Here is a 17,848-nt window from a genome sequence, read left to right as displayed (position 1 = left end):
TTCAAGAGAGCCGTGTAATAAAGATAGATAGATAGATAGATAGATAGATAGATAGATAGATAGATAGATAGATAGATAGACAGTGACATGGGAGAGACAGACCAACACGTCAGGGTCACTAATGACCTGTGACACAACTGATATTAAACAGAAAGCACAAACGCGTGCTGCAGACAAATGACTCAGCCACTCCCTGCTTGTTCTCTACTTGTATTTTATCATGAAACAGTTGAACCTCCTCAGCCCTTTATAGTGATGAAGAATGAGCAGTGTGGGAAAGGCTGTGAATGGAAGCTGTTAATGTCAAAGGGTTGAGAGCTACTTTGTCCTGGAATCACTGGTGAAGAGCCTACAGAATAAAACCAAATCTGACTTTGATCTTATTTTAGGGTCTTCCTAGTTTTATGTTTGTGCGTGTGTGTCGGCGGCAGGCAGGCCAGCTGCACACATCGATTTTTAAATGCAGAGGAGATGGCTTATGGATCGACCGTCTGAGAAGAGCTGAGCACTCATTACCTCACTCTCCAGAGTCTGCAGCACACACACACACACACACACACACACACACACACACACACACACACACACACACACACACACACACACACACACACACACACACACACACACACACACACACACAAACACACACACACACACAGACACAGACACATAGAAAGACAGGGAGAGGGAGAGGGAGAGCAAGAGGGAGAAAGGGAGAGACACTCACAGCCTCTGAGGCAGGAAGTTAGATGTGAAAACGGTGTGAATGTTACAGGGATGTGAGGATGAATTTATTATAAAGCTGTTAATGAGTGAGTTGTTCCACTGACTTAACTGAGTGTGACTCTTTTGTGTGTGTGTGGTCTCAGGTTAAATTGGGGTAATGCTGCAGCCTCACTGTGTCATGTTGCTGACGTTTTCAGTGTGAAAGTGACAGGAGTACTTCTGTACCTGTGAGCACCTCATTGACAAAAGTTCACTAAATCACATCATCAGTGATCGTTTTACTGAGTTTCTATTATTAGATATGTAACGATTCTGATTCCAGCGGCTGGCGTGAGGATTTTCTGCTTGTATTCATCACACATTTGACAACTTTGGTCCTGGCATATGAGCCTGAAGGACGGAGGCATCAACTGAAATTCTCCTGTTGGATATCAGTTGATCTTTGTCTTTCAATGTTTGTAATGATTGGTTGCATCCCTATTCTAAAACCCTTTGAATTCTTCTTCACAGTTCAAAAATACGACATATTAAGTAAATGTGAAGTAAGTGCTGTAACAATACACAGCCTTTGATCATACGGCTGCCATCAGATGTCTTTTTCTGTCTGAACAAAGTGATCAGCCAAAATACTGAAGATCTTCAATTTACCATCATGTAACAGAAGGATACTGACCAAAGTCTCAGAGTCTCATTTCTCTTTTATGAGATGATCAAATAGGTGCCTGACTCTGAACCTGATTCCTCTGTAGTATATTTTTGGGCCTTTTATGCCTTTAATGGACAGGACAGTTGAGAGAGAGACAGTAAATGGGAGGCAGAGAGGGGAGAGGGGGGGGGGGGGCGCCCCTAAAAATGTATATATATAATAAAAAAAGATATAAAAATAAGATAAAAAGAGCTTACACACACACACACACACACACACACACACACACACACACACACACACACACACACACACACACACACACATGCACTCACACACAACCCTCACATTCAAGAGTGCTGAATGGATAACACACACTACACTCATCATCACTAGTTCAGATATGAACAAGATGGCAACACAATCACCTCACATACAGACTGTAGTGCTCATTGTTGAGTCAGTAACACACACACACACACACACACACACACACACACACACACACACACACACACACACTCATAGATGCCCCCAGCGAGGCAGAAAATGTTTTCCAGACTCAGTGTTAGGAACATCGCTGCTCTCTGAGGAACTGACTAACATCTGCTGCCATCTGCTGTGTGTGTGTGTGTGTGTGTGTGTGTGTGTGTGACAGACAGCGTATCATGTTTGGTCCAGGATGAGGTCACTGACTCACTGTGGGAGCGGCCGACACCGACCACCACTTTAATGTCTGTCTGTCCACCTCTCTGCACTTTGTGTCAGCATCACCAGCCCAGTTCGTTTCTATGGTGACGACATGTGTCCCGAGGCTGCCATCCCAATATTTATATGACAAATGAGCAGTTCTGATAAATGTCCCAGCCTTCCAGTGTGGAGTGAAGTCAGCTTGTTCCTGAACAACACATCTCTTCCTCAGTGAGGTATTGAGTCAGGCCGCTCCAGCTCACACATGGTGTAGCTACATCTCGACTGTTCCTGTTCTGTGATGAGCGTTTGAGCCTGACCGAGTCGTCTCCTCCACTTCAGCTCAGTGAGTGGAACGGCAGCTGTTCAGCGCAACAGCAGGACAAGTTGAACATCTGGAGGAAACACTGGTGGAGTTTTCTGGTCGACCTGAAAAGTCCTGGAGACAATCTTTCCTTATCCCAGAAACAACACTGCTGTTTCCTTAAATAAGACCCAGTGTAATGTCTGAACTGTTGGTTCCACTGTCAACATGTTTTTGGGTTTTAACTGTTGACTGAGGATTTGTTTTGTCTGGCAAATGCAAGATGACTAAAACTTGACATTTACATGATAAAGAGCTACATTTTTAAAACAGCTGAGCAAGAATAAAAACACACGGCACACTGACTCTCATTGTTGGGTGTTTGAGATTGTGAGTGAGAATTGACAAAAAAAATCTGTAATTTTCAGGCTCCCTAGATTGAAACCCATGGTTTTATGAGCTGTTCCATCAGTTGTCTGACAACGATGGATGTAACTAGTTTTCGATTTTGCATAACACCACCCCTACCTGGGACCGGTAGAAGGGGCGGGGCAAGCAGTGGTTCATCTGCATTTAAAGGGAGAGGCACTGAAAGCAGCCGTTCTGAACAGGGCTGTTTTGAGAGGATGAAAAGAGCTGTGATGTTTGATCCTTGAGGTATTTTGACCAAAGCATGTCACAGACATGTCTTTAAGACACCTGGGAACTATTTTAATTTGTGGAAGAGTGACATGATATTTAAGGTCCTGTCCAGACTCACACTCCCCCATTTTCAACTCAAGATCCAGCACACACACACCACACTGGACATTTGGCCAGTCTGCACAGCTAGCTGCAGCAGGCTAATGTAATAGAAAGTCAGTGGTCTCACACACACACACACACACACACACACACACACACACACACACACACACACACTGCAGTTGTAGTAATGAAGCACAGAGAGATGAAGTCTGACACAACATGTGGATCCTCATTTCCCTTTTCAGCCTATTTTCTCTGACAGATTACAAAAGGAAAACTAAATAATTCATCACTCCCTCAGATAAAGGCCTTTATCACTAATGCTAAAAATGTAATGAATTTCCTTATTAGAGTCATTTCATAAATCATTGCACAACCTCCTGTGTGTGTGTGTGTGCGCTAGCTGGCAGATGGTGTTTAATCTCCTCTGGCCATCTGGACTGACTTTCTCTGGCGTCTTTTAAACGCCCACACACACACACACACACACACACACAAACACATGGCACTCTCTTATTCAACATGCTCAGGTGTGTGTGTTTATGTGTGTGCCTGTGCATGTTTGCATGTGTGTGTGTGTGTGTTTGTGAGTGAGAGTGAGTGAGCAGATAGACAGGGACATTCCTTGGAAGCAGCTCATCCACTTATGGTTTAAATGGTCATAACCTCTGACTGTGGAGCAAGAAGTGGTAGACTGTTATTGTGTGTCTGTGTGTGTGTGCGTCTGTGTGTGTGCGTGTGTGCGAGCACATGCCCAGACAAACAAAAGGTCAGAAAAATAGATGTTCTCAGTTTGGCACATTTTACTCTTACTTTTCAAAAATAAAAACAGCTATTTTTGTTTGGGTTTCTAATAGATGTGTGTGTGTTGGTGTATGTGTGTGTGTGTGTGTGTGTGTTCATGTGTGAGGGAGGAAGTGTGTGCGCTCAGGCCTAAACACCTACAATGGAAATGTTGACCCCACCCACTCTGGCTTGAGTGGATATTGATGGGCACAGAGAATGAGAGAGAAAGAGGAAATATTGATTGATAGGAAGAGGCATAAAAGCGTGAGTGTGTGTGTCCATGTGTGTCCATCCGCCGTGTGTGTGTGTGTGTGTGTGTTTTAGAGAAGCAGGAAAAGGAAGAAAGATTCCAGTGTCCTCCCAGTTTAGTTTTGCTCAGGATCAGTCGGTTCATTCCTTTGTGGTAATGGGAAGGGTCAGTGTGTGTGCGTGCGTGTTGTGAACAAGGCATTGTGGGTACGGCCATTGTGAGGTCATGGGGTGATGATGTAATCTGTGTAACTCGGCGCCGGTTTTCCTGAACGCAACCCTCTCTCCAAGAACAGACCAATCACAGAGAAGACACACAAACAAAGAGACAGAGACAGAGTACTCAGAGAGTTTTAGCTAGTAAATGGAACTAATATGGCCGACAGATAGGCTAATTATTATTGTAGTGGTTCCTCATTAATGAGTTCAGCTCAGCGTTTTTCTGCAGTTGGCAGCTTCAGACCCAGATGTTTCCCTCAGGAGCTGGTGGAGACCAAGATGGAGTTTAAAGTGACTGTATATTTGTTTCAAAACACAACTAACTGCAGGTTTAAAGGGATAGTTCAACATTTTGGCAAATTGGCCCATTTCCATACTCCCTATAGTATATTTCTTAGTTTCCCTCATCAAACTCATCAAATACGCAATCCAACAACTCCAAAACGCTCTGGTGGACAAGTTGTGACCTGCACATTCACCACGCTATGAGATAATAACTGAACGTTACGAGACAGAGTTGTTCTAGAGGGAAATACAGAGTCGTGCCGAAAAGAGACAGGAACGCTCATCAGCTCATTTCTCTGCTCCGCCGTTCTAAAAATAGCTTGTACTGACAATTAAAGGTAACGAACCTACTCTTAAAACTATAGGGATTATGGCAATGGGCCAATTTGCCAAAATGTTGAAATATCCCTTTAATAAAAGTAGCAAATCCTTATTTTAACCTCTTTAGACTAACTCATTCGTTCATTTAAGTGTTGTGTCAGCATTAAACCAAGACACTGGTTCAGTGTTTGTCACTGAGAGGCATTTTAATGTATCAGGTTTAGACTGGAAACAACTGGCCAACAACTAATCCACATTTCACATGTGCACGACATGTTTTCACCTCACACAGAATAGATGTACAGCCACGGGGAAGTGAATTGATTGAAATGTACTGTGAGTAATGGCAAGCTCTATTCATAGTATAGATTGAATTAATGTTTCCTCAACTGGGAGTCAGCGTGTTTATTCAGCACTGATACACTATACACTTCCAATCTGCAAGAAACTTTTACTGCAAAGCTAAAGCACACAGTTTCAGATTGATCCTCCATGTTTTAAAAGAGAGAGGACTGATTCTTCTCCACTGGGAGGTTTTGCTGTTCATCAGTAACAAAACAAGTGTTAGTTGCAGCCATATCTGGCCTATAGGGAGGGCCGATGGGAGTCTCCTATATGTTCACTGAGGAGCTGTAGGGGGAAAATGTCTGGCTGACCTGAGCAGGAATTTGACACAGACACTCAAAACCAACGTCTAGTCTTGTTTCCACCCCTCCTCCTCTTCATCCTCCTCCTCCTCTTCGTCATCTCTGTCTCTAGAGGAATTTGATGTCAGACTCTCACTGGTCGTCCCCCTCGTCTCACAAGCTGAACTTAGGTTTTCACGTCATTTATCAGACTTTTGTTTCCTCTCTCTCACTCCCTTTTTCCTACCTATTACTATTTTTTTTTCCATTTCTCTCCCTGTTTCCTTTCCTGTACGCCTTTCCTTTGGTTCCTTTTCATTTCCTCTCCTCTCCTCCCCTCCCCTCCCCTCCCCTCCCCTCCTCTCCCCTCCTCTCCTCTCCTCTCCTCTCCTCCTCTCTCCTCTCCTCTCCTCTCCTCCTCCTCTCCTCTCCTCTCCTCTCCTCTCCTCTCCTCTCCTCTCCTCTCCTCTGAAACTTCAAACCAAGCAGAAGTCAATGATTTAAAGTTTGTCATGTCCGTGGTCTTCCTGCTTGTGGCTGCAGTGACGTATGTGTGTATGTATGTATGTATGTGTGGCTGGCGGGGGGGCTCCAGTCCCAGGACAGATGTGTACCTTCCTGTGCAGATGTTGTTGCCAGGGAAACAATGACAGGACATGCTTTAATCGCGGCGATGAACAGCTGGAGGGTCTTCCTGTGGGTGTGTGTGCGCCTCCCTCAGTGCTGTGTGTTGTAACGAGTTTGTCAGTTAATCAGTCTGAGCGGCGCTGTGACAGGAGAGGAGCGCGATGAAGACTCTTTTATTCCACGTTAGAAACAGGCAATTCCAGGTATAACACACTCACACACACACACACATACACACAGACACACACACACACATGGACTGTTAATATAGCTTGCTGGTTTGTTGGCTGTCTGTGTTTTTTCATTAGTTGTGATTCAGACAGACTCGACATCCTGATAGACTCGGTCTGTTTATATTGCATTTGTAGAGAGTGTGTGTGTTGTCGGGTCTAGCTGGGTGTTGTGTTGTGAGCAGACTTGGCACTTTGCTTTGGCAACAGAGTAAAAAAAAGTCTAGTTTAACCCTGCGAGCCTCGAGCTGTTTGCGCTGCCGCCACCTCCAGTTTACACGGACGACTGCTGTAGATGTTCAGGGACACGTTTGATACTGACACACACAGAACAAATGTGATGCAGTTTGAAATCATTAAGACTCAAGGTTTTTTCCCAGAGGAGTGTGTTCACACAAGGCGCTAAGCCTGCTTGATCCTGGCACTGATCTGTCACTAGATGAGGACAGAGCTGAGACGTTGACTCAACAAACACAAAATGTTGTACACATGCATGTGATTAGTTCATTAGTCTAATTGATCACTTTACTTTTCATACCCAGTGTTTCCCACATTGATTGTCATCATCAGCTGCAGCCCTTATTCAATTTGATAATTGATTGATTATTTGTCTTTTTTAGTCCCTGAGATGTTGCTGAAGTTTTGCTGGTTTTAATGACAACAAATCAACTGCAGTGAATAAACAGTCAACTTGAACATCAGGTCAGGTTTTTGGAAACTTTTGATGGGCACTAAATGACTTTCTGACATGTTACGTAACAAACTGATGAATTGATGTTAATATTGGTGTTTACAGGCGAAGATGATGACAGCTCTGACAATAAACACACTCATTGTCAACAGGGTGCACAGGGTAGTCACTCTTTGTTCCTCAGTGTTGATGTTTTATTTCATGAAAATTCAGTAATTATGCTGCTTGTGGAGGTGTTTCACATGAAGTGTAGTACTGTTGACCTTTTGACCCCCACCCACCTTGTAAGCGTGGTCTACCTAAATATAAACCAGGGGAGTTTTTTATAGTCCACTGACGTGAGCTGGACCTGAAGTTTAAATCATTTGTTATGATTGTTTAAAGTAGTTACTATGGAGTATCTGATACCACTGTTGAATTGATAAACTGTATACCTTTCCATGGTGAAGACAGTGAAGGAATCAGACTTGACTTTAAAGGACAATTCCGGGCAAATTCAACCTGGGGCTGTAGTTTCCTAATATTTTAGGCCTAAAAGAGTGAATATGAAGATTTTCTTTTTAATGTCTTCAAGCAAGAGGACATGTTTGTAAACAGAGCTGTAATACAAAGTCTCGCGCGAAATCGCAAAGTCTAGTGTGAGAGTTAAGCTGACGGCTAACTGTGTTTACAGGCCGTATGAAGCTCCCGTTTGTTTTATCAACAAAGGAATATCACCTCAGAGCCACAACGTCTTCGTAGCAGTGAGAATAAGTCTGGATATTGTTTATTCTACCTAAACATACTGAGCCATCAACTTGAAAATATTAAGGAAACTATATCCCCGGTTGAATTTGCCTGGAATTGTCCTTTAACATTACATTCCCAACCGTGTAAAACGTTGCTGCTCTGTGTTTGTTGTCCACCAGCGTGCTGCACATGCTGCTGACACGTGATGTAGCACGCATCACAAACATAGAATTGAAGTGAATAGATTTCTGCATGGACCAGCCCTGTTATCTGATACCTGATCTAGCTGTTTCTAGATCAGGGGGGTCTAGGAAAAACTAGTGAACAGGAGGACACTGGCCAACAGCCTGTGTACCCTGGAGGAGCAACAACGGAAGAAGAAGATTTAGATGTGAATCAATATCTGGGCTCATCTAATCTTAATATGAGATGGGTGCATCCCCTAATAGTTCTATACACTACAGCAGCAGGGTGTGAGTGTTCTTGTGAAAATGGAGGGTCATATCTATCAGCACGTGCTGTTATTTCTTCACCATCAGACCATGAAAGTCCTTCATGATGTCACCGTGGCCATGTGCAGAGTTGTGGCTCAGGCTTCTTCTAATTTCTGTTTGGGATGAACATTATTTGTGTTGCTGCCATCTTGTAAACAGAAAGCTGCTACGGAGCCAATGAGACAGCTGGGGTCCACCTGAGCCCTGTTGGATTTAACTGTTCACACACAGCACAGCACGGACGCTCAGGCTGCGTCCGCGTGACCAACAACACTCACCAGCATCAGCATCAGCATCACTTCTCTCACACTGACGATGAACAGGGACAAACCTGGTGAAGAGGCAGAGTGGAGAGCTGCTGCTGCTGCTGCTGTGGTGTGTGTGTGTGTGTGTGTGTGTGTGTGTGTGTGTGTGTGTGTGTGTGTTAGCATTGGACCGAGTTGTGACTCTTGAGGAGCAGCGATGTGATCTGGGCTGCAGTCAGGCTCTGAGATGATTTAAAATGTGGCGTAACAAGAGAGTGTGATCATTCATTAATTTTCCCTGTAGTGCAGCGGCGGCTGGCGAGCGAGGTGTAATTAAGAGGCTCCCTCGTCCTGATCACAGAGGCTCCATTGGCAACAGATGAAGAGCTTTGATTTCCACTAATGAGGGGAGAGAGAGCGACAGCGGTGTGTGTGTGTGTGTGTGTGTGTGTGTGTGTGTGTGTGTGTGTGTGGTGGGGGGGCACAGAGCGAGGGTGGGGAGAGGAAGGCAGAGCGAGGTAGAGAATGAGAGGAAGTTGGAGAGAGAGAGAGTCAGGACTGGAATGGGTACACAGACAGTGGCTGTACTGTCCAACAGATCACAGGGAAGTGTGTGTGTGTGTGTGTGTGTGTGTGTGTGTGTGTGTGTGTGTGTGTGTGTGTGTGTGTGTGTGTGTGTGTGTGTGTGTGTGTGTGTGTGTGTGTGTGTGTGTGTGTGTGTGTGTGTGTGTGTGTGTGTGTGTGTTATGGACAGATTACCATGGTAACCTGGTTGGCATGACGACAAAGTTTTTCCAAACTCTGAGCCCTCCCCACCTCATCTCTTCCTCTTCCTCTTCCTCTTCCTCTCTCTCTCTCTCTGACTGTTGGTGTTAATTGATGTCTCTCGCCCTCTCACTCCTGCTGTCGGGTCGATTTCTAAGAAAATGAATGAAATGAAAAGTGAATTAATATTAATCCACGCAGTGTTTTCCTCTGCTGCTGGTATGTGAGCAGGGCCGTTGTATAGGGGAGAAAGGTGATGATAATTCTAGGGGCCCAGCACCCAGTAGGGCCCACAAAAAAACCCCAGTAGTCTAATCTTTGTATAACTGATTTATTCTGCATAAGACCTTGACTAATACTCATAGTAATGCTGCATTAACATCAAAACAAAGTAGGCTAAATAAAAAATGATAATACATACATAGTCAAAGAAAAAAAGTGGGCCAGTCAGGGGCCCACTTTGGTATTCTTTCAGGGGGCCCAGAATTCCTAGCAACGGCCCTGTATGTGAGTATGAAGAGATGGTTGATAGAGATACAAACTGAAGATGCACATACCACAGGGTTGGGAGAGAGAGAGAGAGAGAGAGAGAGAGCGAGCGCTCTGTGACCATCAGAAGAAGCAGGTTTAGGTTTCTCCTCCTCTCCTCCTCTCCTCCTCTCCTCTGTGATCTGGTCCACAGCAGCGTCCCTGCAGTCTCTTCCCTCTGTGTATTCCTCTGTAGATCAGTTAACAGCAGAGCGCAGGAGAGGACACACACTCCTTCATCTGCTCAGACTGTGTGTGTGTATGTGCACAGCAGTGATTGAGGATCTTGTCTTGCCAGCTCCTGAATTAATGATGACCCCCCCCCCCTCCCCCCTCCTCCTCCTCATCTATACTTAATGCTGTCTCTCTCTCTCTGTACTATAAAGTTCGGCCTCGGCTGCAAATCATATCCTTTCATCACTGACCCTCCTTCATCTTCTGTCTGCTACATCTTCATCTCTCTCTGGGTCTTTATGTTGAAGTCTTTCTGTCATTGTTTGTCCCATTCTTTCTTTCCACCCTCTTCACTCCTTGAAAACCAACATACATCCTTGAATCATATTGATGATGATGTATGTTGTTGAGGTTTCCAGTTCAGTCAGACTGAGACGATAAAGACAAAACAGCAAGGGAGGATTTATTTGTGTTACAGGCAGTGGGTGTCGGGACCGGGAGATGATACACACGAGCAAACTGTGAGGTTTTCTGCCGTGTCAGCGTGTTCACACACAGATCAGCTGTCAGTCAAAGAGCGGAGCTCCACACTGTCGATGTGGTTGGAGTCTCTGTAGGTGGAGCTGTCTTCTTCTGTTCACTGTCACTGCTTTAAAGATCAACTGGAAACCTGTGTGTGTGTGTGTTTGTGTGTTCTTGACCCTTCATATTCAGCTTTTGTGTTGAAACATGACATTGACATGATTGACAGTGTCTGATGAGTAAATTAAAGGTGCAGGTTTGGTTTTCTTCCTCCATTTAATGTTGCTTGACACACTAAAACCTGTGTAAATCTGAGACTAAAATACTCTCAGTCTTAATTTAAATTTGATTGTAGACTTTCAGGGCTGCAACTAATGATTATTTTCATTATCGATTAATCTGTCAATTATTTAAACAGTTAATCGATTAGTTGTTTGGTCAGTAAGATGTTAAAAAATGTTGAAAAATATCAATCAGTGTTTCTCAAACCAGAAGACGACGTCCTCAGATGTCTTGTTTTGTCCACAAACCAAAGAGAGACTCAGTTTATTGTCATGAAATATTCACATTTAAGAAGCTGAAATCTGAGAATTTGGACCTTTAATCTTAAAAAAGCTACCCAAACCGATTATTTGATGATCAAAATAGATGACAATTAATTTAATAATCAATTATTGTGCGATTAATCCATTAATTGTTGCAGCTCAAGACTTTCACACTATATAGAGTGTGAGCAGATACAGAGGTGCTTCATGACAAAGGCACAGCAGTGGACAGAAATAAACCAGCTAGTGTCAGTTTGCAGAAAACATCCAAACCTGCTGCAACCCAGTGTGAAGTAAAATGACAAGATCTTGGAAATATTGTCCCACAAGAAAACTGGTGAAGCTGCTTTTTGTTTTAATGGCCCTAAACTCTGGAACACTTTCCCTTTAGACCTAAGAACAGCGGACTCGTTAGCCATTCTTAAAAATAAATTGAAGACATATCTTTTTAATTTGGCTTTTAATAGGGGTTGATTTGATCTTTTATCACTGTTATTGCTTTGCTTTGTTTTGTAGATGATGTGTTGTGTTTTCAACTGTTGTTTTTATTGTTTCTGATATTGCTTTGTTCAAGCACTTTGTGCTGCATTTGTGCATGAAAGGAGCTTTATAAAATGTAAAGATTATAATTATTATATTATTATTAACAATGGAGCAGCGTGCTGACGTTGTTAGCAGCACGTCCCTACACTTTACCACAGTCTATTCTTGAAATACTTCCATACAAGTATTTGAGCGCTGCAGCCAGGCTCTCCTCTTGGACAGGTGACCGGTGGCCCCGTGCCTTTGTATGTGTGATATCTTAGCCGCGGGCAAGGCCAGCGGAAATGCACTTTATGCTTCTAACCTGACAAATCCCAAGCTTGTGTGTGTATGTGTGTGTGTGCACTGTGCACGCATGTGTGTCCATCCGGCCTGTTAATTTGATTGCATAACGGGCTTAGGGGGTACAGATTGTCTGGAATGGAATCCCACTCGCTCAATCCATGATCGCTGCTGCCATGGAGAGGCTTTACACACACACACACACACACACACACACACACACACACACACACACACACACTTATATATACATTGACATTTGAGGCGTTTAGTTGATGCTCTCAGTCAGACACTCACTGAGAGCAGCAGTGGAAAAACCTTTAGATCACCATCATTTTTATTCACTACCTGTGTGTGTGTGTGTGTGTGTGTGTGTGTGTGTGTGTGTGTGTGTGTGTGTGTTGTGTTGTGGGTGTGTGTGTGTGTATATATATACAGTATATATATCGCGTTTTAGATTTCATCGAAAATTGAAAATGAATAAAATAGTTGATTAGAAGAGACAAAACATCAATTACATATTCATAATACTATAAGAATTTTTTTTTTTTAATGGTGAAAAATAAAAAAAACTGAAATGTTTTCAATGACAGAATTAAAATAATAATTATTATATAATTATATAGTATTAGACATTGATTCATGTTTATTTATGGTTAGAAATCAATAAAAACTAGAAAAAGCATTTCCAAGAATGGAAATGGTGTGACTGCTGACAGCAACTGAACGCTGTTGCAGAATTAGCAAATAGTGCAAGCTGTGATCACCATACAAATGTTTGACCAAGGTCAGAATCGAACCCACATCCTCATGGTTATTAGACTTCCACTCTGCCTCTAGGCCACGGTGCACACACAGTTGCAGAGACTGTTGTCTGTTAATGATCTGCACACTGTCAACATCAAGAAAGCTTGAGAGTCAAGCTTGAATGACTTAGAATGAAAATGTCTGTGAATTTCAGGCTGAGCACTAACCATATGGCCACAGAGAACCTGAGTTACAATGAGCTTTATACTATGAGGAATCAAAGACTGTCCAATGACAGCTGAATAATTGGAATCAAAAGTCAAGCAATGAAGTGAAAAGACTGAGGCAGGAATCGAACCCATGACCATATGATCACTAAACCTTTACTCTGCCACTCGGCTACAGAGAGCACACTGCTTTCAAAACTGTTGTCATTCATTGTAATGTGATGATGTGCTGCAAACTGGTATGAGTAATCAAGGAGATAACAAACACCTGTAACCAATTGAAGGCGGGGGAGGAGAGCAGAATTCAACATAACATAACAAGAGTTCTTCCCTTGGATTCGAACCAGTGACCTTAGGGTTGGCAAACGGCCACCCTACCCCCTACACTACAGTGGAGTTGTGAAGAAGAGAGGTTGAGACTTTGATGAATGTGAGATTTTTTGTGAAAAAGTTAAATATTTGAAAAAGTATAAATAGTTAAAAAGAGAAAAGTAATGCCGATAAAGTTCAAAAAAAGCTGCACGTTTTGATATATGAATTGTTGAAATAGCACAAAGTATGAAGGACTAGAAGAAGACCGTAAAAAGGCGGAAGAAAATGGCCAAACAGAAGAACAATAGTGTGACTGCTTCAGCAGTCACACTAATGAGCTGACAGCTTTATTAGTGTATGTTTACTCTCCTACTGGGCCCATTTGAAAAATCTAGTTAGTGGTTGTACTTTTTTGTGAAGTTGTCATTGCCAACCCCCCAAAAATAATGTTCTGTACAGAATTTAATTTAATATAAGAATAGAGTCCCAAGTCCCCACAATGAATGGTGACAATTGACTTTTCATATTTAATGCTTTTCATTTCCAGTGTAATCTCTCAGTCTGAGCTCTGAACATGGGGGAAGTTTGGAGTCTGCCCCACTTCAGGGAAACATGATTATTATTATTAAACTAATCCTCTCCAGCAGTAAATAGATTGTGTCAATGATTTCATTAAGTTCTGCAAGTGAAATGTATTTATTACAAACCCTTGTTGTGCATCAGTAAACAGCTCATTTAATCAAGGAGTCGGTGCTGCAGGTGACTGTCGGGATATCCACATCATACATTCATGATGATAATCAGCAGGATTATGAGCAATCAGCAGTTTCAGAAACACACACACACACACACACACACACACACACACACACACACACACACAGCAGGGATAAAAATACATTAGAACAATCTGGTTGGTGTTATTACCAAAGTCCCACTTGCATCTATATTTATGAGCAGAGTTAATAAGGGCTATGCAAGTGAAGCTGGAAATGTGGCGTCACTTTTCACTCATTTCCCCTCCCTCTGTCTCACACACACTCACACACTCTCACTTGCCATCCATTATTGCAGTAACCTCAGTCAGGGCTAAGTGAGTCCGTTTCATGCCCAGCACTGATATCAGTTTACAAGAAGACGTCTGGGTGAAGGTTGAACAGAGAAACGGTGAAGGATGAGAAACAGTGTGCTATAGCTGTTCACACAGACACAAACCAACTGTTTTTCTGGTTTGTCTGAAACACGACATGAGCATAAAGCAGTGAATATTTTTGGTGTCTGTCCTCACTAAAAGCTGCAACAGTTGATTTCCTGGTCTTTTTGGGTGAGGATTTTTGAGAACAGCTCCACAACATGCTGACACACACAGATGTGTGAGACACTGATGTGTTAGCAGACACCTCTATTTATTATTTCACTGAGAGTCACGTATGTGTCACCTAGTAAAGCTCTGTGTTTGGTCTCCACCAGCTCCAGATGGAAACATCTGGCCGAGTGCTTCTCTACGACTCCAGCTGTTTGCTGCTGAGCACATTGAATACAGTGCCTTTTCATAACTGAACAAACTTAAAGGGATAGTTCAACATTCAGCAAATTCACCTATTGCCATAATCCCTATAGTCATAGCAGTAGGTTCATTACCTTTAATTATCGGTGCATGTTGTTTTGAGATCTGCGGGGCAGAGACGTGAGCTGCTCAGTGAACGGTACAGGTCCCCTGTCCCTCAAAACTCTTTTAAGACACAATCCAACAACTCCAAAACTCTCTTGTGGATTTGTTGTGACCTGCACATTCACCACGCTATGAGATAATAAGGGACAGGGGACCTGTACCATTCACCTCCATTGTGTTCACTGAGCAGCTCACGTCTCTGTCCCGCGAATCTCAAAACAGCATGCACTGATCATTAAAGGTAATGAACCTACTGCTATGACTATAGGGATTATGGCAAAAGGCAAATTTTCCAAAATGTTGAACTATCCCTTTAAATGAATTAATGCATCTATGTCACATTAATCAGCTTCTCTATAAATGTACCAGTGTCAGACAGCTGGTGAATCTTCAGCTGTTCCTCTGGTGAGATGTTCAGTGACAGTGGTAGACGGAGGAAACCATGAAGACAGCAGCAACAACAACGTAAGCTTTTTCAAGGCGCTGCACATGCAGACTAACAGGAAACAGCAAATGAGAAACATTCATACAGCAAAACATCCACAGGATCCACTGTTCACAACACAAAGCAACAACACAGCCAAGCAGCCTTTCTGACAGATGCAGGACATTAATAAGACATAACACAATCTGATCATCGTTCTGTTGATCTGAATAAAACACTGATGCTGAAGAGACGTAGAAGCAACATGTTGAGCTTGAACAAGTTTCACCAGAATGCTGCAGGTGCTCAGTCCACTCTGCTTTCCGTCCACTGGTGTGTGTGTGTGTGTGGAAACCAGTGCAGTGTCAGGGAAGGCGACAACAGGTGGAGGTAATCCAAGAAATGTCACGCATCCTGCCGGCGGTCCGCACCAGCATTGTGTACATTGTGTTTGTGTATTGGTTGTGGGGGAAGTGACAGGTGGAGGATTTTGGGCGTCTGTGTCCACATTGTGTCTGTGCTCGAGTGTGTTGGAGTGTGTTGGAGTGTGTTCCGCCGTCCTGGTCGCTGGGTCTTGGGGATAATTGATTTGCGTCACTGTCGCCTGCGGGTCAGCTTGTGTTGGTCGGGTTAATGTCTGAATGTCTGTGTGTGTGTGTGTGTGTGTGTGCGGTTGATGCAAAAAGGGAGATGAACATATTCAGTCAGTTTTATCTTTGTTTATTATACTGAACAAGTGACTGTTCCAAAGAGATACATTGATTTATCAATGAACAGGGAAATAGTCAGCAACTAGTGTTTTCAACATAAACTGAAGAATTCTCAGTTTTCAGTTTTTTACATGTGATTTTGATCTGATTTTTATTATTTATGCCCTTTTGAAATATATTAATAGTCCAATATATTGTTTAATACAATTAATAAATGTCTCACTGCACCCATTACTGCAGACAATACTTACACAAGGGTTATGTGTAACTATCATTTGCTACAAATCATGTTATCATGTGTTGATATAGCTGATATAGTGTTGATTATAATGCAGTAGTTAGTTTAGTTTAGTTACTTTTTCTTGTCTCCTGTGGGAGAAACTTGTCTTGGAGACAAGAGAAAATGTTTGTTCACATACATGTATCCACACATCAACATACAACCATAGAAACATTACAGAAGCACCAGATATCCACAGTCTTTCCATCCTCCAAACCACACACACATACACACTCTCTCCCTTTGCACTATTGCACTCCCCTGTTCTCTCATACATTTTATTGCACAGATAATTTTATTGCTCTTATTCTGTTGCACTTCTCTGTTCTATCGTTAGTTTTATTGCACAATCCCTCTGCAAGGCTCTGAAACTGTGCAAAGTTGTTCATTAACTCACACACACACACACACACACACACACACACACACACACACACACACACACACACACACACACACACATTATTTTCCACTGTTTAGTAGTTTAAGAGTGTGTGTGTGCATTGCGTGTGTTGATATTTTGTTATTATTCACAGAGAGTTATCAGAAAACTAACAGGACTGTCTGTGTTTCTGTTTGGTGTGTGATTATATTCACCGATCATTTTATCTTTGTGTCAACATTAAACTCTGTGGCTCCCAGGCTGATCTGAGAACAGAGAATGAAAGGGAATTAATGAATGGATCAGATTTTTAAATGAAGTAAATAATTTCTCACACATTTAGTTGACAGATTGGCCGCCTCGTTCATTTATATCTCTTTAATTAGCATGTTGAATGCTGACTCGACATGCTAATTAAAGAGATATAAATGAATGAGGCGTGTGTGTGTATGTGTGTATGTGTGTATGTGTGTGTGTGTGTGTGTTGTCGTGGTAGTCGGTCATTGGTCAGTGAGTTATGTGAGTGGGCAGCAGACGGGGATCTCCAGGACACCTGATGGAAACACTGGGTGGAAGGTTACAGCTGCATGTCAGAGGAGAAGGAGGGGGGAGGGGCCGGGTGGGGGATCCCGCTCCCCATCCCAATTTGGATCTGCCCCCCCGTCCCCCCTCCTCCTCTTCCTCCGGGTATCCCCTCACACTCACTCACATATCCACTTGTTTGCCACCGACCGGTCCAAACCTCTCGCTGCCTCTCGGTCCTCTCAGTCCACTTCATGATGACTCACTGGACCAGGGCCGAGGCCGAGGCCAAGCCGGCGTGCTCGCGCGGCGTGGCCGGCCTGGTCAGGGCGCTCAGGGATCGGCTCAAGTCGCTCCGACGCCTCCTGCTGCTCGCCGGCCGCCGCCAGCCCAGCCGGAGCTTCGACGGCGAGCCGTGGCTGCTCAACGGGAAGAACAGGGAGACGGTGTTAGGCTGCTGTGGACCAGCACACCCCAGTCTGGCTGTGAGTAGTCCTGAGTCCTGAGTCCTGCCTGAGTCTCTGAGGGTCAGTTTGTCCGTGCATGTGTCAAAGGTCCAGTCCTTACACTGTCAGATGTGCACGTGCTGCAGCAT

General features: G+C 43.4%; 1 protein-coding gene across 5 annotated transcripts in view; it reads left to right on the top strand.

Annotated features, from left to right (window-relative positions):
* rps6ka3b (ribosomal protein S6 kinase A3b) overlaps positions 1 to 17,848 on the top strand; it is a 55,533-nt gene that overhangs the window by 12,384 nt on the left and 25,301 nt on the right. For 2 of the 5 annotated variants that reach the window (XM_085763517.1, XM_085763518.1), the window contains exon 1: positions 17,496 to 17,738. The exons of 2 other annotated variants lie outside the window; for them this stretch is intronic. In XM_085763517.1, coding sequence (XP_085619643.1) covers positions 17,508 to 17,738 — 231 coding nt within the window. In that variant the 5' untranslated portion in view covers positions 17,496 to 17,507. Of the gene's footprint in view, positions 1 to 6,263; positions 6,433 to 17,495; positions 17,739 to 17,848 lie in introns of those variants that run through there. One more of the 5 variants, XM_085763521.1, reaches the window with a different exon arrangement.

Source organism: Trachurus japonicus, chromosome 20 (assembly GCF_045865225.1).
Source record: "Trachurus japonicus isolate A0001 chromosome 20, Traja_1.0".
NCBI classification, from domain to species: Eukaryota; Metazoa; Chordata; class Actinopteri; order Carangiformes; family Carangidae; genus Trachurus; species Trachurus japonicus.
Note: the sequence above shows the minus strand (reverse complement) of the source record. Positions and strands in the feature narration are given on the sequence as shown.